The 26,925-nt window shown below is 45.1% G+C and overlaps 1 protein-coding gene across 5 annotated transcripts in view; it reads left to right on the top strand.

Moving 5' to 3' along the window:
• The window catches only part of LOC121536646 (histone deacetylase 4-like), a 176,490-nt gene extending 149,793 nt beyond the window's left edge, over positions 1-26,697 (top strand). For 4 of the 5 annotated variants that reach the window (XM_041844057.2, XM_041844054.2, XM_041844055.2 and 1 more), the window contains 5 exons: positions 14,294-14,412; positions 17,115-17,248; positions 23,947-24,031; positions 24,278-24,413; positions 24,650-26,697. In XM_041844057.2, coding sequence (XP_041699991.1) covers positions 14,294-14,412; positions 17,115-17,248; positions 23,947-24,031; positions 24,278-24,413; positions 24,650-24,677 — 502 coding nt within the window. In that variant the 3' untranslated portion in view covers positions 24,678-26,697. Of the gene's footprint in view, positions 1-14,113; positions 14,210-14,293; positions 14,413-17,114; positions 17,249-23,946; positions 24,032-24,277; positions 24,414-24,649 lie in introns of those variants that run through there. The other variant, XM_041844058.2, reaches the window with a different exon arrangement.
• Positions 26,698-26,925: the final 228 nt, after the last annotated feature.

The raw sequence follows: 26,925 nt of genomic DNA on the forward strand, positions 1-26,925 counted from the left end.
TATTTGAGATTCTTCATGAGGACCGCCACAGCAATGGACGACCCAGAGTTACCTCTGCTGCAGAGGAAAGTTCATTAGAGTTACCAGCCTCAGAAATTGCAGCCCTAATAAATGCTTCACAGAGTTCAAGTCACAGGCACATCTCAACATCAACTGTTCAGAGGGGACTGTGTGAATCAGGCGTTCATGGTCAAATTGCTGCTAAGAAACCACTACTAAAGGACACCAATAAGAAGAAGAGACCTGGATGGACCAAGAAACACGAGCAATGGACATTAGACCGGTGGAAATGTGTCCTTTGGTCTGGAGTCCAAATTGGAGATTTCTGGTTCCAACCGCTGTGTCTTCGTAAGACGCGGCGTGGGTGAACGGATGATCTCCGCATGTGCATTTCCCACCGTAAAGCATGGAAGAGGAGGGGTGATGGTGTGGGGGTGCTTTGCTGGTGACACTGTCTGTGATTTATATAGAATTCAAGGCACACTTAACCAGCATGGCTACCACAGCATTCTGCAGCGATACGCCATCCCACCTGGTTTGGGCTAAGTGGGACTATCATTTGTTTTTCAACAGGACAATGACCCAACACACCTCTAGGCTGTGGCTATTTGAAGAATCTCAAATATAAAATGTTCCATGTGTTATTTCATAGTTTTGATGTCTTCACTATTATTCTACAATGTGGAAAATAGTTTTAAAAAATATTTAAAAAATGAATCAGTAGGTGTGTCCATACTTTTGACTGGTACTATATATTCATATACAGCTGTGGAAAAAATTAAGAGACCACTGCAAATCTTTCTTAAATCAGCATCTCTACATGTATGATAGCCATTCCAATCCAGTGTCTGTTGAATTCCAACACAGGCACACCTCATTCTACTGAATTAGGTACTGATTAGCTGATCACCTGAACCAAATCTTATTTAATGAGGAAAAGTATAAATACTATGACTATTCTCTTGCAATAGGACCAGCTGGATGGCAAAAACAGTGCTAATAGTACCTCAAAAGTAATATTAATCAAAAAAGAACAATTGACCATGCCAAAAGACTTGAAAAGGAAAGTTTTGTGTGAGGAAAAGAAGGGTTCAATTCTGGCTTTACTGGCAGAGGGATACAGTGAGCATCAGGTTGCTTCCATCCTTAACATTTCAAAGACGGCGGTTCATAAGAACAAGGTCAAGCAGCAGACATTGGGGACAACAAATCTACAGACCGGCAGAGGGCGAAAACGACTCTCTACTGACCGGGATGACCGCCAACTCATTCGAATGTCACTCAACAACCGTAGGATGACATCAAGTGACCTACAAAAATAATGGCAAACGGCGAGGACAGTTCGAAACAGGCTCCTTGGGGCAGGGCTGAAGTCATGCAAAGCTAGAAAAAAGCCCTTCATCAATGATAAGCAAAGAAGAGCCAGGCTGAGGTTTGAAAAAGACCATAAGGATTGGACTGTAGAGGACTGGAGTAAGGTCATCTTCTCTGATGAGTCCAATTATCAGCTTTGCCCAACACCTGGTCGTCTAATGGTTAGACGGAGACCTGGAGAGGCCTACAAGCCACAGTGTCTCACACCCACTGTGAAATTTGGTGGAGGATCGGTGATGATCTGGGGGTGCTTCAGCAAGGCTAGAATCGGGCAGATTTGTCTTTGTGAAGGACGCATGAATCAAGCCACGTACAAGGTTGTCCTGGAAGAAAACTTGCTTCCTTTTGCTCTGACATTGTTCCCCAACTCTGAGGATTGGTTTTTCCAGCAGGACAATGCGCCATGCCACACAGCCAGGTCAATTAAGGTGTGGATGGAGAACCACCAGATTAAGACCCTGTCATGGCCAGGCCAATCTCCAGACCTGAACCCCATTGAAACTTCTGGAATGTGATCAAGAGGAAGATGGATGGTCACAAGCCATTAAACAAAGCCGAGCTGCTTGAATTTTTGCGCCAGGAGTGGCATAACGTCACCCAACATCAATGTGAAAGACTGGTGGAGAGCATGCTAAAACGCATGAAAGCTGTGATTGAAAATCAGGGTTATTCCACCAAATATTGATTTCTGAACTCTTCCTAAGTTAAAACATTAGTATTGTGTTGTTTAAAAATGAACATTAACTTATTTTCTTTGCATTATTCGAGGTCTGACAACACTGCATTTTATTTTGACATTTTCTGCAAATAAATGCTCTAAATGACAATATTTGTATTTGGAATTTGGGAGAAATGTTGTCAGTAGTTTATAGAATAAAACAAAAATGTTATTTTTACCCAAACACATACCTATAAATAGTAAAACCAGAGAAACTGATAATTTTTTTAAAAATTGTCCATTAAAATAACATCAAATTGATCAGAAATACAGTGTAGACATTGTTAATGTTGTAAATGGCTATTTTAGCTGGAAACGGCTGATTTTTAATGGAATATCTACATAGGCTTACATAGGCCCATTATCAGCAACCATCAGTCCTGTGTTCCAATGGCACATTGTGTTTGCTAATCCAAGTTTATCATTTTAAAAGGCTAATTGATCATTAGAAAACCCTTTTGCAATTATGTTAGCACAGCTGAAAACTGTTGTGCTGATTAAAGAAACAATAAAACTGGCCTTCTTGAGACTAGTTGAGTATCTGGAGCGTCAGCAATTGTAGGTTCGATTACAGGCTCAAAATGGCCAGAAACAAATAACTTTCTTCTGAAACTCGTCAGTCTATTCTTGTTCTGAGAAATGAAGGCTATTCAATCGATTTGGATGTGGAGGGTCTGTCATGGTCTGGGGTGGTGTGTCACAGCATCATCGGACTGAGCTTGTTGTCATTCCAGGCAATCTCAACGCTGTGCGTTCCAGGGAAGACATCCTCCTCCCTCATGTTTTACCCTTCCTGCAGGCTCATCCTGACATGACCATCCAGCATGACAATGCCACCAGCCATACTGCTCGTTCTGTGCATGATTTCCTGCAAGACAGGAATGTCAGTGTTCTGCCATGGCCAGCGAAGAGCCCGGATCTCAATCCCATTGAGCACGTCTAGGACCTGTTGGATCGGAGGGTGAAGGCTAGGGCCATTCCCCCCAGAAATGTCAGGGAACTTGCAGGTGCCTTGGCGGAAGAGTGGGGTAACATCTCACAGCAAGAACTGGCAAATCTGGTGCAGTCCATGAGGAGGAGATGCACTGCAGTACTTAATGCAGCTGGTAGCCACACCAGATACTGACTGTTACTTTTGACTGACACATTATTCAATTTCTGTTAGTCAGTCTGTGGAACATGTTCAGTTTATGTCTCAGTTGTTGAATCTTGTTATGTTCATACAAATATTTACACATGTTAAGTTTGCTGAAATTAAACGCAGTTGACAGTGAGAGGACATTTATTTTTTTGCTGAGTTTATATATATATACACACATACATACATACACATATAAATACATACATATACACCTACATACGTAATAATACATACATATATATACATATCCTTTTTAAATATATATTTTCCTTTATTACCTTCCAACCCCACCACCCCTCCCCTAATTGGAGTAAACTAGTGAACAACAACGCTTAGGCCTCTACTTCCAGCTTATACGTACTATATACATTTTATGGACTCAGTCAATATAGGCTGTTTGTAATAGGTTAATTACCCTATCTATCTTGTAGCCTATATTCATGACCAAATAGAGCTTGCTTTACTGTCCATTGTGCTGATACAGTGCAGCGGAGATGGGCTACAGATTTCGTGCCAACCTGTCACTTCAAAAGCACTCAATGGTCTCAGTGTCTCGGCATTTGCACTTGATGTTTATTGTGGTATAGCGTGATATAAGCAGAATTCAATATAATTCCAATGCAAGAACCCCCCAAAATTGTGCCCCCTCACCAATTTCAACTGCCCCCTTAGTCACTTTATCCTGGCGCCGGGTCTGTCGACCTCTCATAGCCTAGGTGAGAATTCCACCATTTTGCTTCCACCTATCCAATCCTATGAGATGTACACAAGTAGTTGGAGAGAGAGGGAAATTGATTTGACATGTTTTCTTTGGCAATGTAATTTCTTACACTTTCCATGCCAATAAATCTTCTTGAATTGAACTGAGAGTAGGCGGGTCGGGGGGCTAGCTTGGGGGAGTAGGGGCTAGGGGTCGATTTAGGAGTGACAGGGATGTGGGTCTTCCCCTTATTTCACCCAGCTGGCCCCCCGGCGCTCATCAATCCCACAGTGCTGCAGTGAGTGTCTCCTCAGCCTCTCTGATTTACAGCACCCAGAGGAAAATGGCCAGCACAGCCCAACAGTCAATATATCTACTCTCCCGCCATCTCTCTCTATCTCTCCGTTTTTTACGTGAACATTTTAGTCATTTATCAGACGCTCTTATCCAGAGTGACTTAAAGTAGTGATTGCATACATTGTTTTGTACTTTTTTGTTTCTTTTCGTACTGGTCCCCCGTGGGAATCGAACCCTCAACCCTCTCTCTCGCTCTCTCGCTCTCGCTCTCGCTCTCGCTCTCGCTCTCTCTCTCTCTCAGCCAGTGCCACATTGCATTTGCAGGGGATCAAGCCTGAGCCTCCAGAAAGAGGGAGGAAAAAAGATAAGAAAATGAACCCTAATGAAAACCAGAAGCCCCGTCTCTCTCTCCTTCCCTCACGCTCCCTCTCTCATCATGAACTTGGAAACAGAGAGGAGAATTGAGCTTAATTCAAACCAGCTCTCCACAACGTCAGATGACAAGGCTTTGAAGTGTGTCCGAAAAGCCTTTGAGCCTGACATGTAGGCACGGCTAGCATTAACCCTTTGTTGGTTAGTAGGTTTGGGAGGTATGGTTTTCGGGGGGTATTTTGTGTCCAGTCAAGCTATAGTATCTTCCTCCTCATTCACTGCCCTTGTTTAGGACTCCACTTGAAAACACACCACACACACACCCTGGTCGGGTGTTCTGAAGTGGTGAGGAAAAGGAGGAGTGGAAGATGGAGAGAGTCCCTAGAGAAGGAGGTTTTCCTGGTTCTTGTCAACGCCACTGAGGGAACAGCTGCCTCCGTTCTGAAAGGGTGTTCGTGTGTGCGCATTTGTGTGCGTGTGGCTGCATGTCTAAGCGCTCAAAGTATTCAGGGAATGGGGGAAATGATGAGGACTTGGGGTGAACTATGAGTGAACAGAGGCCCCTACACAAACGTTTCAGGCCCCCAAAAGACTGCTCATCTACCTGCTCCGTCTATTCTATTCTCTCCCAAACTGAAACAACACAACCTCACTGGGAAAAAGGTAAAGAAAACACTGCAGGTGAAAGAGAGAGACGTGGCTCATCTCATCTTCTCATATCTTTGAAAAATCCAATAGCTACAGGAAAGATCAGAGGTAGAGTGCATTGAGTAGTCACACGTGCGTCGTCGATACCTTGGCACAAATGCTAGAGAGGATGCAACACTTTGTGTGTGTGTACATGCACATACTGTATACGTGTACGTGTGTGCATGCATGTGTTCGTATGCGGGTGTACACACGGTGTGTGTGTCTGTGGGTGTTTCTCAAAATGCGTACTACCGTGCTCCGAGCATGCAAATTATAGAACGGTATGTGAAACGGAGCACGGAGGGCACTTCTCGGATGCGTACTCCGTTTGTAAATATTTTGAAGCATGCATCAATGCAAGCTTCAACGGAAAGTATGCACAGAAATATGACGCAAACACGTAAAAAACAACTCAACATTTCTTGAAATTATTTGAGCTGAAGTGAGAGAAAATAAACTCCAACTTCAGAATGAAATGTTGCCCATTCTCATATGTTGCCTAATGACAATATTTTATATTGATATGTTAATAAATACATACTGTGTTAATTTTGGCATGTTTACGTGCCTACAATGCCCACTGTAGTGTGCGTAAATTGCAAGCCAATAGTAAGTAAATAGCTTGCTACTACTGTTCGTTAGCTAGATAGCCACGAAGAATTGGTAGCTAGCTACCTACGAAGAATTTACATCTGCCTTGCATAACATTAGTTTTAGGTCATTTTTGCCTGTTTAACTAGCTGGCCAGCTAGATTATTAAAATTCACATATTGATAGCGGATTATTATTAAATAAAACATTTGTTTTGTGTATGTCTTGTTTGGTTTCTGTTGTTGCCATTGTCCTGGCTGGAAGATGCTTCTCAAATGTTATGTTTTATGTGTTCTCCACACTTTCGTCCTCACAAGAACGTATTCAAGAGAACATCCTCGGAGAATGCACTCAGAGCATGAGAGTGTGGAGCACAGTAGTATGCATATTGAGAAACACCCTGTGTATGTGTGTGTGTGTGTGCCAGGATACACACACACACTCATACACACATACACACACCCCTACACAGTCCAACCAAGGTCCATGTATTGAAGAACAAACTGAATGTGCAACAGGTAATGCCGAAACATGTTTTAAGCACTCTTTTTATTCAACTTTATTTTTCCTTAAAGGCGCAATGTGTAGAAATCGCTCCGCCATTCCAGATGGAGGATCTTAATTTGATCACCCTGTTGCAGGATAACTTTCCTGCGATGCAGGACATTTTAAACTTGTAGTGTATTTGAGGTTTAAAAGGGCTTCTGAAGTTTGTAATTTCCACTTGATTTCAGACTTGATTTTCCCGTACGAAAAATGTATCAACCCCTACATCCATTCATTAGAATTCAAAGAACAATAATAGGACAGCACTCCGGTGAATAAACTTATATTGACATATTTTTATTGCCGCACGAACATTTCGGGTATGAACCCTTCTTCAGCGTGCAATGGCAATCAATGTCACAGCAACAACACCACACACAGGTGGGCATAATTATAAATTCTCAGTCAGTATTGACCCAATCAAGAGATCCCAGCAGAGGGAGCTGTGGGGGAAACATCAATAAATAAAGATACAAATATATAAGCACACAATACAGATACTGTACATTATGATGTCATTGCCTAAATGTTTGTCCTACATATTTATAAGTTAATACACAAAAAAACAAGAAAAATAACATTCCTTATTAAGGCCTGCTGAAGAAGGAGTGCCCAATATCCAATATGGCTGTCTTTGGAGAAGTAATTTATCCCTATCACCTTCCCTACGTGGCGCCTTCACCAATTCAATGCCCATATAATGTAAGGCACTTAGTTCATGATTATAATTATTGAAATGCCTGGCAACAGGTGATTTTTCATCATGGTTGTGAATGGAGCTCTTATGCTCACATGTCCTTGTCTTAAGTTCACGTTTGGTCTTATCCACATAATAAAAGTTACAGGAACACTTAAGGAGATATACAACATATATTCTACCTCAAACCTTTATCCTCTCGTCCGAATGGGGACGTATACGACAGTTCACTCTGATCATGGCATAACAGTAAACGCAGTTGTAACAAGGGAAATTGCAATCAGGAATGATACATATGAATGCAATGTTTTTTTCTTAGGAAAATCTGACCTTACTAAACAATCCCGTAAATTTGAGGGTCTCTTATAGAAAACCTTGGGGGGGGGATTCAAACGCTTTACCAAAGTTGGGGTCGCTGTGCAATATGTGCCAATATCTATTAACCACTTCCTTGATCAACCTTGAAATGGGACTGTAACCAAAGATGCAGAGGGAGGTGAGGAAGTCATTTGACGTGGTTCCAATAATACATTCCGCTCAGTTTGTCTTACTCTCTTCAGGCAATTGTTCAATAATTCTTCTTTATACCCTCTTGTTTTGAATCGTTCACATAAATCTTTGGCATGTACATCCAATGATAAATCAGAGTAACAAATGAGCCTAATGCGAAGGAGTTGGCTATATGGTAAAAATAAATGTTATGAAGGCGTATGATAAAAACTGAAATGAAGAAAGGTATTTCTAGCCGTTTCTTTTCAATACACCTCAGTGTGTGTCACGCCCTGGCTCTGGGGACTCTAGTATGTTGAGCCAGGGTGTGAGTTTTCATTTGTTTATGTTCTAGTTGTTGTATATCTATGTTGGCCAGGGTGGCTCCCAATCAGAGACGGCTGTAGCTCGTTGTCTCTGATTGGGAGTCATACTTAGGTAGCCGTTAGGCATTCATTATTTGTGGTTTCTTGTTCGTATTTGGTTTGTGTATGACCATTGACTGTCACGTCATCGTTTTGTTGTTTTGATCGTGTGATCATCAAATTAAATAAATATGTTCACATTCAACGCTGCGCCTTGGTCCTCATCTCTCACCGACGATCGTGACAGAAGAAACCACCATAACAGGACCAAGCAGCGTGAAGAAGAGAGAGGATGGACTTGGGAGCAGTGGAGTAAGAGTCTCGACTGGGCCAAGCCAAGCGAAGAGGAGAGAGGTTGGACTTTGGAGCAGTGGGGTGAGAGTCTGGCGAGAGACATGGAGGCCTGGTCCACGGATAGAGACGCCCAGAAAATGTTTAGGGGGGGGCTAACGCCGTGGACGACGGGCCAGCAGGAGACCGCGGCAGAGCGGCCCAGCGGGTTGGCAGAGGAGGCCGCCAGGTTACGGGGGCCACTGGTCGAAGAGGGGGTGGAAGGTGTAGAGGCACGGTGAGAGGTACTGGGGTGTGTTACCAGTCCGGTCCGGCCCATTCCAGATCCCGGCGTAGGACCAGTGGTGTGTGTCCCCAGTACGGTCCGGCCCGTTCCTGCTCCCCGCACCAAGTCAGTGGTGCGCTTCGTCAGCCCGGCTCGGCCCGTTCCTGCTCCCCGCACCAAGTCAGTGGTGCGCCCGTCAGCCCGGCTCGGCCCGTTCCTGCTCCCCGCACCAAGTCAGTGGTGCGCTCGTCAGCCCGGCTCGGCCCGTTCCTGCTCCCCGCACCAAGTCAGTGGTGCGCTCGTCAGCCCGGCTCGGCCCGTTCCTGCTCCCCGCACCAAGTCAGTGGTGCGCTCGTCACCCGGCTCGGCCCGTTCCTGCTCCCCGCACCAAGTCAGTGGTGCGCTCCGTCAGCCCGGCTCGGCCCGTTCCTGCTCCCGCACCAAGTCAGTGGTGCGCTTCGTCAGCCCGGCTCGGCCCGTTCCTGCTCCCCGCACCAAGTCAGTGGTGCGCTCGTCAGCCCGGCTCGGCCCGTTCCTGCTCCCCGCACCAAGTCAGTGGTGCGCCCGTCAGCCCGGCTCGGCCCGTTCCTGCTCCCCGCACCAAGTCAGTGGTGCGCTCCGTCAGCCCGGCTCGGCCCGTTCCTGCTCCCCGCACCAAGTCAGTGGTGCGCCCGTCAGCCCGGCTCGGCCCGTTCCTGCTCCCCGCACCAAGTCAGGGGTGCGCTCCGACAGCCCGGCTCGGCCCGCTCCTGCTCCCCACACCAAGCCAGTGGTGTGCGTCGTCAGTCCGGCACGGCCCGTGCCTGTTCCACCGGTGGCTGGTCCGGCACCGGTCAGATGCTTCACGCCGGAGCTAGAGCAATCCGCTCCACCAGTGTGCAGTCCAGCTCCGGCCAGCAGGGCCAGACCGGACCAGGGGTACCTTGGGGGGTTGGAGAGCGAGTGGGGATCATGCCCGGAGCCGGATCCGCCGCCAAGGCGGAGTGCCCACCCGGTCCCTCCCCTGTGGTATTTGGTTGGCGCGGTCGGAGTCCGCGCCTTTAGGGGGGGGTACTGTCACGCCCTGGCTCTGGGGACTCTAGTATGTTGAGCCAGGGTGTGAGTTTTCATTTGTTTATGTTCTAGTTGTTGTATATCTATGTTGGCCAGGGTGGCTCCCAATCAGAGACGGCTGTAGCTCGTTGTCTCTGATTGGGAGTCATACTTAGGTAGCCGTTAGGCATTCATTATTTGTGGTTTCTTGTTCGTATTTGGTTTGTGTATGACCATTGACTGTCACGTCATCGTTTTGTTGTTTTGATCGTGTGATCATCAAATTAAATAAATATGTTCACATTCAACGCTGCGCCTTGGTCCTCATCTCTCACCGACGATCGTGACAGTGTGCAAGCCGTTGCCATATTTCTTAACCAATACATCCAAAAGGAAACATGTTCTTTATCGGATACCAACCTAAATTTAATGGACGATATCCTGGAATTCATATATGCATAGAATTCCTGCAATTCAAAATCATCACCTGACCAAATGAAAGAAATGTCATCAATATATCCAAACACTTTGATAAACTTAGAATAGGGATTTTTATTGTATACAAAGTCCAACTCAAATTCAAATTAGGCGCAACTGGGGATCCCATCCCATAGCAGTTCCTTGAATCTGAAGATAATAACAGTATTCAGACTTAAAGTAATTCTTAGTCAATATTTCATTAGTCAAGCTCAGCAGTAAGCCAGTTCAGTTCTTTGATTCAAATAATGTTTAATCGCATCTAAACCCTCTTGATGAGGAATATTTGCATAAAGGCTAGAAACATCCATAGGACACAACAAGTCATTCAAGTCAACTGTACAAGTCTCTAATTTCTTCAAAAAGTCTGTAGTGTCCTTGAGGTAAGGGGCCAACATATGCACCAAATATGAGAGTCCACATATTGAGAAAGTGGCTCAGTTAGGGATTGATTACCCGAAACAATTGGTCGGTCTGGGGGATTCAATACATCTTTATGTATTTTAGGAAGAGTGTATATAACAGGACACACTGGATTTTCTTGAACCATGTATTTATATTCGTCATTGGTGATCAATTCCTTCCGTAATTCCTGTTTTAACACACTCTTAATTTCACCCCCAAACCTCAATGGGATCCGATTGTAAAGTGATATAAAAGTTAGTGTCTTTCAATTGTCATTTGATTTCATTGACATAAGATGTCCTGTCCTGCACGACAATAGCACCGCCTTTATCTGTGGATTTGATGACTATTTCGTCATCATTCATCAGTGTTCTCAATGCCTCTCTTTCACACTCCAAAGTATTGGAGTGTACTGGTGACCCTCTGCTCTGTGTGCACAATTCCAAGACATCCCGCTCAACCAGCTGGCAGAAAGTGTCGACTAACGGGTTGCCCATTGGTAGAATAAAAGTACTCTTGGGTTTGAATGTCTTTTTAATCATGGGAACTGGTTCCGATTGACTCATTCTGTTGAGTGAGATGGGGTCCCCTCAAATTACTTATCCAAAGAGAGACATATTGGATAGACTGCTCGGGCACTCTTGCCCCAGAAGGCCTCAATGAGGAATATTCTTGTTTTTTGTAGTAGGTTATAAATATGTAGGCCAAACATTTAGGTAATGATGTCATAATGTGTCTTTATTGTGTGTCCATATATCTTTATTTGATTGTCATGTTTCCCCCACAGCTCCCTCTGCTGGGATCTCTTGATTGGGCCAATAATGACTGAGAATGTATAATTATACATGTTTTTTATCTTTATATTCATTATAATCCACATAATAATTCACATTTCCTGTTTCTGCAGGATTATTTTTCTGCTGTAGCAAACTGGCTCAAATTAAGATCCTACATCTGTACCTGGTTGCTAAAATTATGAAATGTTCGCCTGCTTTCAGTTTATGTGACAAAACAAGCAATGTATAGTATAGAGAATCATTGTACCATCTAAACCACTGTGAAATATACTTTCAATAACAAAAAATATAAAATGTTCAGCTATTTGCAGCTGGTGAAAGTAAAAAGACGCAAAAACTAAACCTTAAGACAGGAAGCATAGAAGTAGCACACATAGAATGGACCTACCGCTTATCAGACTTGCTTTCCATGAGAATGACAGATCTATAACTCACATTTCTATGTGAATTTGGTCGGGGCGCACACAAGCTACATATTGCGCCTTTAATCTGAACAAACACATTCCGTGTGACTGCGCAGTCGTGGCAGGGCAGAGCAGAGCAGTATACATTTTTCCTTGATATCCAAACGAGAGCACACCTCAGCAACTATACTTTACAGGCAGGAACTAGCTGACAGAGGCAGTAGGGTTTTGGATCCGACCCCACAGACCCAGGATGTCTCGTAGCTAAGACTGCGTCGTAAATATCATTTAAAACCTATTATCCGCCGGCCTAATTAACCAAGCCTTTTTCATCTAGCACATAGATATCCACTGATTCACACCTATAAAAGCCCTTGTTTCCACTCACACTTGCTCTCTAATGGATCCCTCTGGCTTTCCCAAGGTTGTCGTCCATTTTAGAGGGGGCTTGTTGATGGGGAATTTGATGATGTGAGCCGTTTCTGATGGAAGGATGACGTGTGTGTGTGTCTCCATACACATTAGATCTGAGGGAGGTTGGGGGGAGGGTAGTGTGTGATGCTCCGGTCACCATGGTAACCTTCATACTTACTTAAGCCCCCCCTCCAATCTTGTGGCTGGCCACATGAGTGCCTGTGGCCAGCTCACTCTTTGGGTTGGGGTCTTTTATGTGCTTGATATTAATGGTGTGTGTGTGAGAACTTCTAAGCAGCTGAACAAATATTTCCAAGACAGTAATACTCGGTTCATCTCTTTGGATATTTGCAGCCTACCGGCATGTATTGCGACCACTGTGGCATGCTATCATTCTCTTACTCTAATTTGGTCTCATTCATTCTCTCCTTCACTTCCTCACTTTACCCATCACTTACTCATTTTCCTTCCCTCTCTCCCCTCTCTCCCTCTGTTCATCATCCCTGTGCTTTATATACTATGCTGTGCCAGAGGCATGCTGACACAGTCCGTGACGCAGACACTCCGCTCTGTATCTCAGCTGTCTGGGGTATCGAGCCTCCTAAAAATACCGCCTCCCTCTCTCTCCCTTTGGGGGGAGGCCACCGCTGCAGACAGCTGTGTGTGTCTGTGGGTGGGCATGGTTTGCCCATCGGAGGCCTATAATTGTGGTGATGAGAGCAGGGTGGAAAGAAATCCAGCCAGGAGACAAGCGCCATGTTCCTGAGGTCAGCAAAGTAGAGGGTTCCTACAACACGACCCTGTGGCACCCCCTCACACAGCACCAATCCTCTGCCTATCCAAATACTGCCGGCCCCAGAAAGCACAGTGTGCTGTACTGCTTGTACCAAGCATACAGCTGCACTGGGAGAGCCATTCAAACTGTCACTCAGAAACGACATTAAAGATGCCCTGCCACAATGATAAACATTGAAGTTGCCACTGTCACAGACAACTTTGTTAACATTCGATCTCAGACCGATTCCTCTCAGTTCAACTACACAATGTTTACTGCATAAATGAACAATTTACACAGGTGGTTCAAGAAATTTTGACAAGTACGACCTAGACTTAGAGTACAGGGAAACACTCTAACGATAGCCTAAACAGATGGAGGTTGTTTCCCAAATGGCACCCTATTCCCTATATAGTGCACTACTTTTGACCAGGGCCCATAGAATAGGATGCCATTTGGGACACAGCCTGAGTCACTGTAACCACGGGTCACTGTATCAATGCGCTAAATGTATCTATTTTCCGTCATCCAGCTGTGTGAGAGCGGGCAGATTGTACGGGTTCACGCGCCACACCCACACAGCCATCAACACAGACCAACGACATATCCTCCCCTCAGAACTAGAGTATCATTGTGTAATTGTGTATTACATTTCTCCGGTTCACTTCCACTACTACCTGACATGTGATCTGAGTTCTTCCTTTCTCTCACACTGTGTAGTTTGGGGGTTTCTATGGCCCTGTTTTTTGGAGCATGTTGCTCCCAACACCAGATTTGTGGCTTTGATTCCTGAATGTGAGGTTATGTGAGGTTATGTGTTGTTTACTGAATGTTTGGATAAAAGTGGCTGCTAAATGGCTAAGTACATTGCACTGTAAGTACTGTATGTGGTTCATAGATTGGTTAGCTGTCCCAAAAACGATACACACATTTCAATGGGTCAGATGGCCGTGTGTTGTAGTTCTGGATGGCCAGTTAGCTAACAACATTGAGAAGAAGCTGCCATTTGGGGAATAGTAGGTGGCTCGTTTCAGCTAGTCTTATCTTGTTCTTGATACCATGTCTTGTTTTGAGGTGTTTTGACTGTCACGTCTATGCTAATATGGCAAAAATTCGCTAGCTAGCTAGCTAACCAACAACTATAACGATGTATTTGAGAGACAACAAGTGCTCATTGTGCAAATTTATTTATGTTTTCAATAAACTTTGGAGATGAAATATAGTTTACATGTTGTCAACAATTTAAGCCAACCCTGTCTGTTTTGCCCCATAGTTGCGCACGCTTCGGTTTTGTTGCTAAACAACCAACCCGTCTATTGGTTCCCATGGACAGTACCAACATCAGCCTCTAGGTGGTGTCTACCAGTAGGTATGTTTAGGTTAGTCACTAAAGGTGATGATGGCACTGACTGCTTCTTGTCTCTCTCTCACTCTTTTTTTCTCTCCTTCACAGGACTGTGGTGATGCCCATCGCCAACGAGTTTGCCCCCGACGTGGTGCTGGTGTCGTCTGGCTTCGATGCTGTGGAGGGCCACGCGTCACCCCTGGGAGGGTACAGGCTGACGGCCAAATGTAAGTGACTTCCTCCTTTTCCCCTCCCTTTCTCTCCACCAGCCCACTGCTCATGAATGAAACGTATCCAGCCCTGTGTAGCTCAGTTGGTAGAGCATGGCGCTTGCAACGGCAGGGTTGTGGGTTCGATTCCCACAGGGGGCCAGTATGAAAAAGTATGAAAATGTATGCACTCGCTAAACTGTAAGTCGCTCTGGATAAGAGCGTCTGTAAAATGACTAAAATGTAAATGATGCTGCCCTACCATAGACAATGGCCTTGTTCAATACCATCAAAATGCGTCCTTACTTCCTTGAGGTAATTACTGATCTGACAAGGTTGGATTACTGAAAGCAATACAGTGGAAACCTACATTCACTTTTCCAATCACTAAGAGACAGTGTTGTGGACTCGAGTCACATGACTCAGCGGGCAGAGTCACCAATTTGATGACTTGAGACTCGACTTGATATAAAATAAAATAACTTGGACTTGGAGCCTCATGACTCGGGACTCGACTTTGACTTGAGACTGATGACTTGAAATTATCAGGCCAGGTTTTGTAATATTTTGACACTCATTTCGTGGCACAGAGTCTCCATGGATTACTCTCCATGCAGCCAGAGACAGTAGCCGCAGCATCGCCTTCGCAAAAGAAACGTGCAACAAATTGGCTAGTGAAACGCACACTTGGCCCTCTGATTGGACCAGCAAACTGTCAATCAACACAGGTCGGGTGAGCTAGCGAACAGATTGCTGATTTGCTGTACAGCTATAGGATCGGGTGCAGCACAAAGGTGAAATTGTAGGGAGAGAGTATTGCCCTAATAAATAAATATGCAGCTTCAAAAATAGTTTAGTGATCAAGAATAATAACTGTTTACTTTGCAAGCTCACCAGCATGAAGCAACAATTAGGCCTACTTGCTGGTCTTTTGGTATCTCAAAATTGCTTGATATTTGTTGTTAAAATTAATTATTACTGTGGTGAGGATGCACCTTAGGCGTGTCTCTCCACTTGCGCTCTCCAAACTCAAACACCATTGTTTGCTGTTGCTTTCACACATTTAAATGCATATGTGCTAAATCTATATTCCATCTAATCCTACAATAATTGCTAGCATTTAATCATTCCATACCGATACCGTTTATTGCAACACTTAGACATTTCTGTTTGATATTATACATTTTCATTTAGCCAACCATTTCTTAACCTCTGAGTGGGCGCAAGGTTTATTTTGCACTTGAATGTTCACAAGACTCATGAGGTAGAAGTTCTGTTTATTTAATTAAATGTCTGGTTTCCTTTGTTCATATTTCCGGGTTATGTCGGAGTTCCGTGTGTCTGTGTCCTATGTCTCGATTTGGTTTCTCAAGGGGAGGCTGTGCAGTCTTGCCCTCTACCTGTGTACGTTCAGATAGGACAGGTTAAGGCTGATACAGAAGCTATTTATTTTGGGCTGTGTATATTTTATAAATCTACTTCTATTTTTTGTATGATGTGGCTCTTTTACCATTGAATCACCAAGACCTGTCAATAAATCTACGGTCTGAGCACGTCAACCAGCTTTGCCTTCTGCTGATTTCATGCCCTTAAGACTGCTACAAGGTCCCTATTTTACAATTACATAGGCTAATCAAAATGTGTTGTAGACAGAATAATGAAAAGGGCTGTCTGATAGCCTCAATAAATAGGCGAAGATTTGCAGTCATTACATGTATAGATACATTTTGTACTTGACTTGAGATTTATCTTGAAAAAACTCAGCTAGCGTTAGCACAATCAGCTAGCTGATCCCATAGACTTCCAGTCATTGTGCTAATGTTAGTTATTAACCACTCCAGAAACTACCTTAACTTGTACGCAGAGACATAAAAATAGTATCCATGAGTTCATCTGAGTCTGGGTAAGTAGAAAAAATCTGCCACTATCCCTTCAAGAGAAAGGCTGCATTGATTTAAGTGTTTGAGCCCATGCTAAGTGGTAAATGCAGAAACACTAGTTCTGGCCATGAGGAGAAAGAGTCTCGCAAACCACACTTAAAAGTTAAAAGACACTGTGACTGGCCAGCTTGCGTATGTGCCATTCTGACAGATGACAAAATCTGATTTATTTTGCTGGGTTGATCTGAGAGGGCTTCAATAGCCTATGACAGTCTCTGACGAATGTTTACCAGACTCTAGTACCATTACCATACACAGTCCCACCTACACACACACACACGATCAGATCCAACTGTTCTGGCCCTGTCCAAGTAACCTCCCCTCACGTTCACAAAGCTACAGGATCGACTTTGTTTGGAAGCGTCTTTCTTTGCCCATGTAGAGCAGCACTCTGGCGTGCCAGCAAAGAGCTTTTCCTAAAACTATCTCTGAGATCTCAGCCTAAAGCTGGGGCTCTAAGAGAAGGGGGTCCGAGGAGGGGTTAGGGTGGTATGGCGGAATGCATATACTAAAACCCACAGAAAATCAAACACAGGCGGCCCGAGCCAAAACACTAAGCCACATTTATTAAAATTAAACCTGGCTCGTATTATGCATTTAGGCCGAGTAAATCCCTGGTGCCTTCTCTTTCTTAAATCTAAACGAGAAAATATGATGCAATACTGTTTTCTCCCTCCTCCTCCCCTCGCTTTCTGTATGCATTTCTTTGATCGCCGTCCAAGCGCCAGAGTCGCCATGGACGAACTCTAACCCCAACCACTGGCATTTTCCTTTCCTCAGGTTTTGGATACCTGACCAGGCAGCTAATGGGGCTAGCCGGAGGCCGTATGGTACTGGCCCTGGAGGGGGGCCACGACCTCACTGCTATCTGTGACGCCTCCGAAGCCTGCGTCTCTGCTCTGCTAGGAATCGAGGTAAGACTTGAGAGCGAGGGAGGGAGGGGTTTCTTTAATTGTTTTCATTAATTTGCCACTCCACCTGTTTAGGGAAACTGTCTCTACACATCCAGTCCAATCAGGAGGTGAGAATAGAGCTCAGACGGTGCTCTGATTGGGTGATTTTGCTGTCTTTCTGGGCCGTTGTCACAGTCAGAGGTGTGGTGTTGAAAGGGCTTTGGCCCAATGCCGCCGCCCACTGAGAGACAGAGCGAGAGAGAGAGAGGGGGGTGGAGAGGCGAAAGAGTCTGGAACAGTGAGTTGACAGAGAGAGATACTGGGGACCCTGCTTTTTTATTTGCCATCCTCGCTTTCTCTTCATCCCTTATCCATCCATCCCCTCTCACTTTCTGTCCCCACCGCCCAGTGTGGGAGGATACAACCGCCAAGTGGCCAGGGAGAGGGAGGAAGTAACAACGGTCAAGTTGAAGAATCCGAGGTTAATTGTGGATGTGTGTAGGCTGGGCCTGGAGCTGAACCAACTGTCTCTCTGTGTCCCATATAGCATCCTATTCTCTATGTAGTGCACTAATTTTGACCAGAGTGTTCTGTCTGCTGTGATTCATGGCACACGCCCACTGTTTTTTTCCTAAGATAATGGATGGAGTCTAGTGTTTTCTTGGCCATGGCTTAGATATAATTTCCCCCTTTGATTCCAAGATAACATGCTTTGGTGCTTTGAATATCTTTAGCGTAAGAATACTGTAACCAAATGAGAGGAAAGTGTATGGTTGCTTTAGTGTCTGTCTGTGTGTGTCACCGTAATAGTTTCAGTCCTTAGTACACATATGTCTACTGTACACTTTGATACACGCATTTGTGGTCTGGTTTCTGTCCTCATACATTTCAGTCAGCCACTTTTTTGTTAATCAAGACAAATGACCTGAGAAAGACCCTGAGGACTTGTGATGTGGACACCAGCTGAAAGGCATAAGGACCATAGTGTCCTATCTAAATATTGAATAATGAATAATCCACACTTGAAATATTGAAAGACAATAAAATGGGTTGGCTAGTGCTGACCCTTGGCTAGTACTGACCTGTGGCTAGTATACACAGACGAAGTGCTGATGTCATGTCTAATACCGAGGGGGTGCAGAGGCTGAAATAGAACCTCCGATAGAAGTGAATTTCCAGGCCCCTGCGTCCTGCGTTTGTATAAACTTAATTTATTTTGAGCAAGTGACTGTCTCTAAGTGTTGCTGCAGACCGACCCAGGCCACAAACACACACCCTCTATGTGTTTTCTGTCGTTGGACAAGGGTCGTGTCCCAAAGGGCATCCTATTCCCTATATAGTGCACTACTTTTGACCAGAACACTATTGGTCCCTGGTCAAAAGTAGTGCACTACATAGGGAATAGGGTGTCATTTGGGACACAGGCAAGGAGAGAACCTGCTTTAGCCATTTGCCAGTTAGCCCAGTGCAACGTTAAAACCTCCATTAACGAGAGGCGTATGTGGCTATAACTCATAATGTACCGCCTCTTATTACATGCAATACATTCACCCACACCTGTCTAATAGTGCACCAAAGAGTGGTGTAAGTGCATTGTTATTGTTGTAAACCTGTAAACTGAATACTGCCGCATGATTAAAAGTCAAGTAAACAGTAGCTTTGGCATTTCGGTTTACCTTATAAGATCATACCTTATAAGATCATATAGTGGGTAACACATTTGGAGGCACCACTGGGATTTATTTTCATGTACGCACCGGCGCATATTACTCTAGCAAAACGGACAACGAGTGAGAGACATTGGAAGAGTAGCTAGCTGGCTAACCATGAAGATAAGGATGTACATGCATGATGATTATTGATGCACACTGTTAGTATTGCACTAGATGCTGGCGAAGTTGAGTATAGATAGAGGATAATGCTAGGAAGAGATGGACTGGGGGATAAGAGGACTGGCTTGGGTGCCTGTGTTATTCCAGCCCTCCCTCCAGACAAGGCAGTAAATAAGCTCTTGGAACCGTAAAAGACCAGATGGCCCTGCTCCAATGTGGATCTTGGGCCCGAAGCAAAACAAACAGAACAATAATGCTGGATCGACGCTAATAAAACATGGTCACCGCAACCAACCGCCCCAGAGAAAGGGAAAGCAGTGACCGACTGGTTTTTCAGCTTCGATCTAGAGTGACCGGGACAAGCTGTGGCGTTGGAGAGGTCGAGTGGATCGCGGTCAAACCGTTCTAAACCCTCCAAAGAAACCTCAAAGCCTGGAGAGGAATTTAAGCCCCACAGCAGACCAACGCTAAACTGTCAGAAGAACTAGATCTTAACAGTTCTGAGCTGGAACAAGGTTTGCTTTGGAGGGGGGGCTACACAAACGTTCTGTTGAGCCTTAAAGGGCAATCAGCAGTAGAAACAATAACAAAGTGTTGTCCCCGCCCCTGTTTTGGTAAAAAGCAAATTCATAAACAGAGCTATGGATGCAAGGACAAGATATCAAAATGATAGTTTTAACCATGTTTTGAGACTATATAATGTTTGTTTACATTTACTTTGATTACAAATATAAAACAAGCTTATATTTTGGGTGCTGATGGGGTGAGACAGTTGAACTAGGCTCATGAGGGATTTATAAGCAATATTCTTCAAGAATCAATGGGTACATATCATTAATTTATAAGTCCAACAATGGATGTTGCAACTGCTGATTGACCCTTTAATGCAATAACCTTAATCTGTTTACCTGCACTGGTGCCTTTGAATGACTCGGAGGTCATTGCCATGACAGCGATTACAGTAACATCACACCGGTAGCCTCCAACGCCACTCTCCAAATCCCTTCTCTTCCAATTTACCACTGAGAGTAAAGGCTTGGTTTAATACATGGAGGCATGAAGGAGGGTAGAAAAAGAGGAGAGCGAGAGAAGGAGAAGAGGAAGAAGGGAAGGCTGCTCCAGAAAAGGTTGGGGTTGGGACGGTCTCATGTTTCAGTGGCCAGGAGAGAGGGCTGTTTCGTGGGGTCGATGGGCAGGTCAGAGCGAGTCTGGAAGTCTAAAAAGAGGCCCTGGCCCTGTAGCGCTCCCTTCTCGCCCTCCTCCCCGGGACCCCGTCACCAGCCCACATCTGAAAGCGGTTACCATCACACCTCTCCCGACAGGGTCACCAACAGGCCTAGAGAGATCGGAGAATCAAAGGAAATTGGGGAATCATTTGAAGTCGGGGGAGGAAGCTATTGTCATAAACCAGCGAGCTCTAGGGTTCGAGTTTCACGCCGGATGTTGGGCTAGAGGAAAAACGCAACGCCACAACACCCATTGATAAGGAGTTAGAAAACACACGGCTCATTAGTCGCCTTTGACTGGCCATGAGCCGCCGCCATATTTAAACACTGGTGATTGGCCAATCCCACTGTGTTTTTCATTGCCTCTTCTCATTGGGTGTTTGGCAAGAGCCCTGTCAGTCTTTGAACAAGTGCAGATCAGTCCCTCGTTAGTGTGATGAGTGATGACCCGTTCAACAAGTTGTAACGGCACGAGAGGGAGAAACGCAAGGCAGTGGAGACGATAACAGATAAAAGGAGAAAGTTAAAACGTCTCTAATCAAAATGGCAGGATGCGAGTGTTTTATCAGAGTCTTTGCAAAAGGTCCAGTGTAATGGAGGTGGAATGAAGCGTAATGACTCTCGCCAGCGGCAGTTTGATGTGGCAGATAGAGAGGGGGAAAGGGGTTTGTGTGTTTGTAGATGTGAGCGTTAGGTAGAGATGAAGGGGCCATGTGCCAATAGGTCAGCTAGTCTGCTGCTCTATTTGTTTGTGAAGTCAGAGGCAGGGCTTTCAGTTATTCGAGCAACACAACTAAAATGTATTACCAAAAATGATCATTGGTCTCTCATTGGCCTAAGAATAAGATCTCAAATGTAGACATACTAGGAGTTAAGACAGGTCCACAATCGGGACCAAACATCTAGATTGGGTTTACTGTCCCACTGCTTCCTGTGTGACTGTAGTCTGTCCATCAAGCATTTTACTGTCCACTCCACAGTGAGAAACATATTCCCCCATTTTATTGCCAGGTTAAGACAAGCTTTGCTATAATGAGCGCTGGGTTCCCTTTGAAAGTTGCTTGGATTAGCTTGGGGGGAAAAATGAAAAAAATCGGTGAATCGACTTCACGGTTTGAGTGCATAATCACCAAAGCCTCTCTAGTAAAATGTCTCATGAGTGATGCATTGGCGGCGATGTTAGTCAACTCTGACCTCATGACTAATTGACAAATGTGCGCAAACAGATGTTGCGCCCCCTCCTCCAAATTGTGGTCGTTAGCAATTATTTGATAAACAACAGGCTAATACGGCAATTTTTGCTAGTCGCTGATGAGGTTATCCCTGATGTTTACACTCTAGCTACAGTATGCATGATCCGTTTCACCTGGCCCTCTCAGGCTTCAGCGTTTCACTCCCTTTAGCGAACAGAAAAGTACCGACGCCGCATAAAAAGTCACCTGCTCTGCTTGATAACTAGTTAGCTCGTTAAATTAGCACAAACGTAATCAACTGGTGTCAGCGGTCGATCCTTCGCCCTGACCAAGCGACCAACAAGTCAAATTCCTTCCACCCAGTGTTACGGTTTCACTGCCTTCCCCAGAATGTTTTTTTATTCCGGGGCCACATTCCTTCAGCGCCTCTGGTTCGCGTGGCGTCTCAAATTTGTTGGCTTCCCCCTCATGCGTTTGAAGGCCGTGCCACACACTCAAACAGACAGACTTGGATTTATGCAGGCAAGCAGCAACGGACAGAGTGATAGTATACCGTCCTCCAACAAAAGCTCTTCTCTCTCTCTCTCTGTTGGAAAAAGGCAATGTTTCTCTCGCTATGAAGATGGAGAGGTGGGGTTAGAAACTCAAATAAACGCCCTGCGTCACGGGGGATGCTGTGGGGAGCGCCGTGTGTGTCATACCTGCCAGGCAGGCCCGTAGCGTGCTGACAAGAACCATTAAAGTTTATAGGCGTGCGGCACAGCTGCTCGTCAAACTGACAGACAGACAGCCCACCGAGCCCCCCGGCCTGGCCCCGTGTGGGGACCCCCTCCCTGGCTATATTGCCAGGCCAGGCTGGAGGCAGGGGGTCTCTGGGGGTAGTAATGGGGTAGTGGAAGAGGAGGAGGAGGGGTAGTGGTGGAGAGATAACTGGGCTGCTAGGAACTGGAAGTGATCCACTGAAAACCACAAACACAGTAGCGGGCACACATTCATGGAGCTTGGCTGACTCCTGTGAGGAATGAGAGAAAATAAGATAAAAACAAGGCCGAAGGATGAGTGATAGGGACCGAACTCAGCAGTATTTGAAAGGTTTAGTAGTGTGTCCCACCTTTTTTAAGGGTCCCTCTATTTGGTGGGCATCACTTAGGGCTCTCCGGTGGCCTGGTATAAGTGACACCCAAATTGAACAGGGGTTGGGCAGCCCCAGCCCCTGTTCTTAGTCCTGTTTCCTCAAAAGGTGCTGGAATTGCATGACAGCCATCCATGTTTACCACTGCTGCTCAACTTAATGCAGTGAATGATAGGGCAACAGTGTGTGTGTGTGTATGTGTGTGTACATGCATATGTGTGTGTGTGTGTGTGTATGTTTTACAGTACCGCAGAACATTATGTGCTACTATACAGCAATGCAGGTTCAATTGAATTGAGCCCTCCCAAGGTCTTGTCATGTTTTGAAAGAAGATTATAATATGTAAGGGTGCAATGAAGGGGCAAAGGGGCTAGAAAATGTTGCGTGAGTGAGAGTGCAAATGTTTGTGCACGTGTGTGTACACATGCGTGCTTGCAAACTTACTTGCCCACTTGCTTGCGTGTGCATATGTATGATGAAGCTTGTCGTGCCACAGACGGATTAAAGTATCCCTCTCCCTAGACTGGCCTCTCCCTTCGCCCTCCTCACCTCCTCCCACCCTCTATTTGTTTTAATTAAAAGAAAACTTCCAGCCTTGGCCGAACGGGACCGACCGGCCATCCCTTTTTCCTTCTGGCATTCTCTTCTTCTTTCTTCTAATGTTTCTAGCTCCTCATCCACTTTTCAGTTTCGAGCAAGGTTTTGATACGGCAAAAAATGCAGCTGCCGGCCTTATTTCTTTCGGTGTTTATACATAGAAGCATTTGGGTTTTTTTTATTTTTTTTTGTTCTGCTCACAAGGTGAAAAAAAGCAGCACACACAGTGAGCCAGAGGGAAATGGAATCGTTCCGGATTGGAAAGGCAGCTTGGGGAATGCCCTGTTTCCTCTCTCCTCTCCTTCATGGCTTCATCTGACTCCGAACAGAGTATTCCCATTGTGTGTGTGTGTGTGTGTGTGTGTGTGTGTGTGTGTGTGTGTGTGTGTGTGTGTGTGTGTGTGTGTGTGTGTGCGTGTGCGGGTATATTCACTGTGTATGCATGAATGTGTGTGTATGCTGTATGTGTGTATGTAAAGTGGGACCCAGCACAAAGCACACATTGTAGCCTGTGGTGGAGAGTGGCTCCTCGAGTGGGAGGCTGCAGTGCATCTGTGAGCCTATTGTTATTGTGTCCAACTGTTCTCCACCGCTGGGCTGGCTGGGTGATTCAACACTGGGCAGAAGTCCACAGTCAGAGGTAGTCATCCACACCAAGAGAGGGAAAAGTCGTATTATTCTGCTATTGCTGTGTTGTATGTAACCTGTCACAAACTCCAGTGTGTGTGTGTCTCCCCAGTTGGACCCTATCCCTGAGGAGGTGATGCAGCAGAGGCCCAACCCCAACGCTGTCCAGTCCATGGAGAAGGTGCTGGAGGCACACGGTGAGTGTCGCTCTACTCTACTCACACAGGAAATAGTCCCACTGTATGGGCTACAACCACCAAATGATTCCGGGATTTGATTTGCAAGTGTGCATTTACCATAATAAATCTCAATGATGGTCTTAGATCAGAAAAGAAAAACAGCAGCACTCGGCCCTGGATGACTGAAGTTGTTTGACCCCTACTGTAGTTGCTCTATGTTATAATCATGATCCTTTAACCTTTCACCTTTGTCCTGTCCTGTAGGTAAATACTGGCACTCTCTTCAGCGTGGGGCCTCCACGCTGGGCTACTCTCTGAGCGAGGCTTTCCGGTGTGAGACGGAGGAGGCCGAGACCGTCACCGCCATGGCCTCCCTCTCTGTGGCCAACAAGCAGAGGAAGTACGTCCCTCCTGAAGCGTGTGTGTGTGTGTGTGTGCGTGCGTGCATGCATGTTACGCCGAAGGTCACATCAACCAAAAGCTTAGCTCTTCAGTACTATAAAAAAACATTTAGATCCAACCTAAATGTGCAGAGGCTTTTGAGACTCACTCACTAGTCTCAAACCTTCCTGCAGTTGACATGTGTAGTGTGGGAGTGCTGCCTGTGACGGCTGTCATTGTCCCTTCTTTCTCCAGGAGCGAGGAGGAGCCTATGGAGGGCTGACCAAGCCCCCTTCACCATTCAGAGACCCTCAAGGTCTCCCATTTAGTACTCAGCCAACCTCCGTTTCAATTTGACCCCACCCCTTGGCCCCACCCGCGCCCTGTCTAGGGGGACAGGGGGCAACGTAGAGCGAGGACTGGGTATGAAACAGAAATGGAAGATGTCACTATCTCACTCGCCCGGAGTGGACGGACTAAAATGCCCCCGATGTGTTGTACCGTCTCTATGTGGGGAGGCAGAACACAAGGAGCCCCGGGTTGCAAGGTCTTGTCAGGTCTTTACTCCAGGACCAGTGGGATCTAAGGTGACGTTAAACCATCCCACGCTGGAAACATTGAATATCTGTGCTTTTCTGGAACAGACACACTCTCTAAGTTCGAAGTACCGCTCCAGACACAGAATTTTTCATTTAGCCGTCTCCTTTATTTTTAATTATTTTGGTCGTTTCTTCATTTTTCCTCTTCCTTTCACTGAAAAATAGCAACAGAGCCCTGTGATGTAATTACGACTTTGTTTACGAACATTTGATTGTTACCATTCACGAAAGACTTTGAGAAAGGAGAGACGTCACAGGGTTTGCTGATATTTTTGGTGAATTTTTCGATTGGCAAAAGCAGGCAGTTTTTGCAGAAGAGGAAAGGTATAAAACGAGGAAACGAGAGAAGGAGAACACGATGGACATGTGACCTGGGGCCTCATTTTTCAAAGGTGCGTGCGCACAAAAAATACTCTAAACCTTCCGTGCGCCAGTTTTCCCGCGAAGGTTGATCAACTGTATTGCGAGCAAATATTTTTATTTTGGGGGAAATGTAGGTGTTTGATGCACGGGAATTACAATAATGGTAGGCTAATAAAAACGTGAAAACATATAGGCCTAATGATAAAACATATGCATTTGCCATTGGTAAGGAGATCACATAGCAGCATCTCGCCTTATATCATTTTACTTTTATTATATAGGCCTAAATCATAATCATATTGCAGGACATGTCTCTCCTTTTCTGACATGACTGGTTTATTCCCGCTACACAACAAATATTACGCTACAATTTATCCATCGCTCATTCGATATCCAAGCCTGCTCGACAGTAAATAGACCGGTAGTCTATGACAGTAGGCTAAAGTATTCTTGTGCAATAGGAGCGCAACATAATAGCCTATTTATTCTCAGAGACTATGCCAAGGCAGGAGATCAAACACAATCATGTATGGATAAACAAAATAATGAACAACAATTCTTATTTTGCATAGAAGTCTGGGCTCTAGGCAGCATTTTCTTTTAAATTGTTCAATAGACAATCAATCTTGAAGAATACACAGCCAGTGTTTGGCACTCGCTATAGTTTTAAAAAGTCACTGCAAAAGATTAAAACATTCTGCCCACACATATACAGAAATGTGATCATTGTCATTACACTTTATTTTAGCGACTATCATGAGGGTGTTTTTGTTACCATAAAAGGTGAATGGAAGGCGTTTTCCAGGCGGGTTTGTAACGCTCGTTTACGAGCGCACATATATAGTATGGCTCTGATTACTCAATGAAAACATGTGTATATGTTGCGTACAACAGTTAGATAAATCCCAATAATTTGTTGCGCACACAAATCCTAGAATGTCCATGTATGGCAGAATTTTGTAAGAAATGTACGCAATGGTTGATAAATGAGGCCCTAGGTCTTCTGGTTTGAAATGACAGACTGTAAAAAGACTGAGTTTGTGCCTTTTTAATTCCTGCCCGGTGGATTTCACAATGAACTCAAGATGAAGAGCTTTGCCTTAAATGAGTTTTGGGGGGAGATAGGTGCCCTCCTCTCGCTCTCACGTCTCATCCCCTTTTGTTGTAGTGAGACTGGCAATGCCGACACGAAGGCACATAGACAGGAGGCCCTTGGCATGTTTACCCTGACTTCCCTGTAGCCTACTGTCCCACCCTGTTCCCTTTGACCTTGTTATCAGTGCTTGACTTGGGCAGGAGCTCAGCTGAGTACCGGCACCTCAAATGTTCTACTGCTTGAGCTCCTGTTCCTCTTATAGAATATTAGCTCAAAAGTATTGTGGAGCTCCTGCATCTAAATATAAAGTACTGGCACCTATTTCAGTCCAAGTCAAACACTACTTGTCGTAACCCCTTTACTGTCATTTAGAAGGTAGTTGCCATGCTACACAGGGACTAACATGGTTGAGTCTTTTTCAGTGGAACGAGAGCCATCAATGTTTTAAACATCAGCCAATGATGTAGCTATCT

Source organism: Coregonus clupeaformis, chromosome 23 (genome assembly GCF_020615455.1).
Source record: "Coregonus clupeaformis isolate EN_2021a chromosome 23, ASM2061545v1, whole genome shotgun sequence".
NCBI lineage: Eukaryota > Metazoa > Chordata > Actinopteri > Salmoniformes > Salmonidae > Coregonus > Coregonus clupeaformis.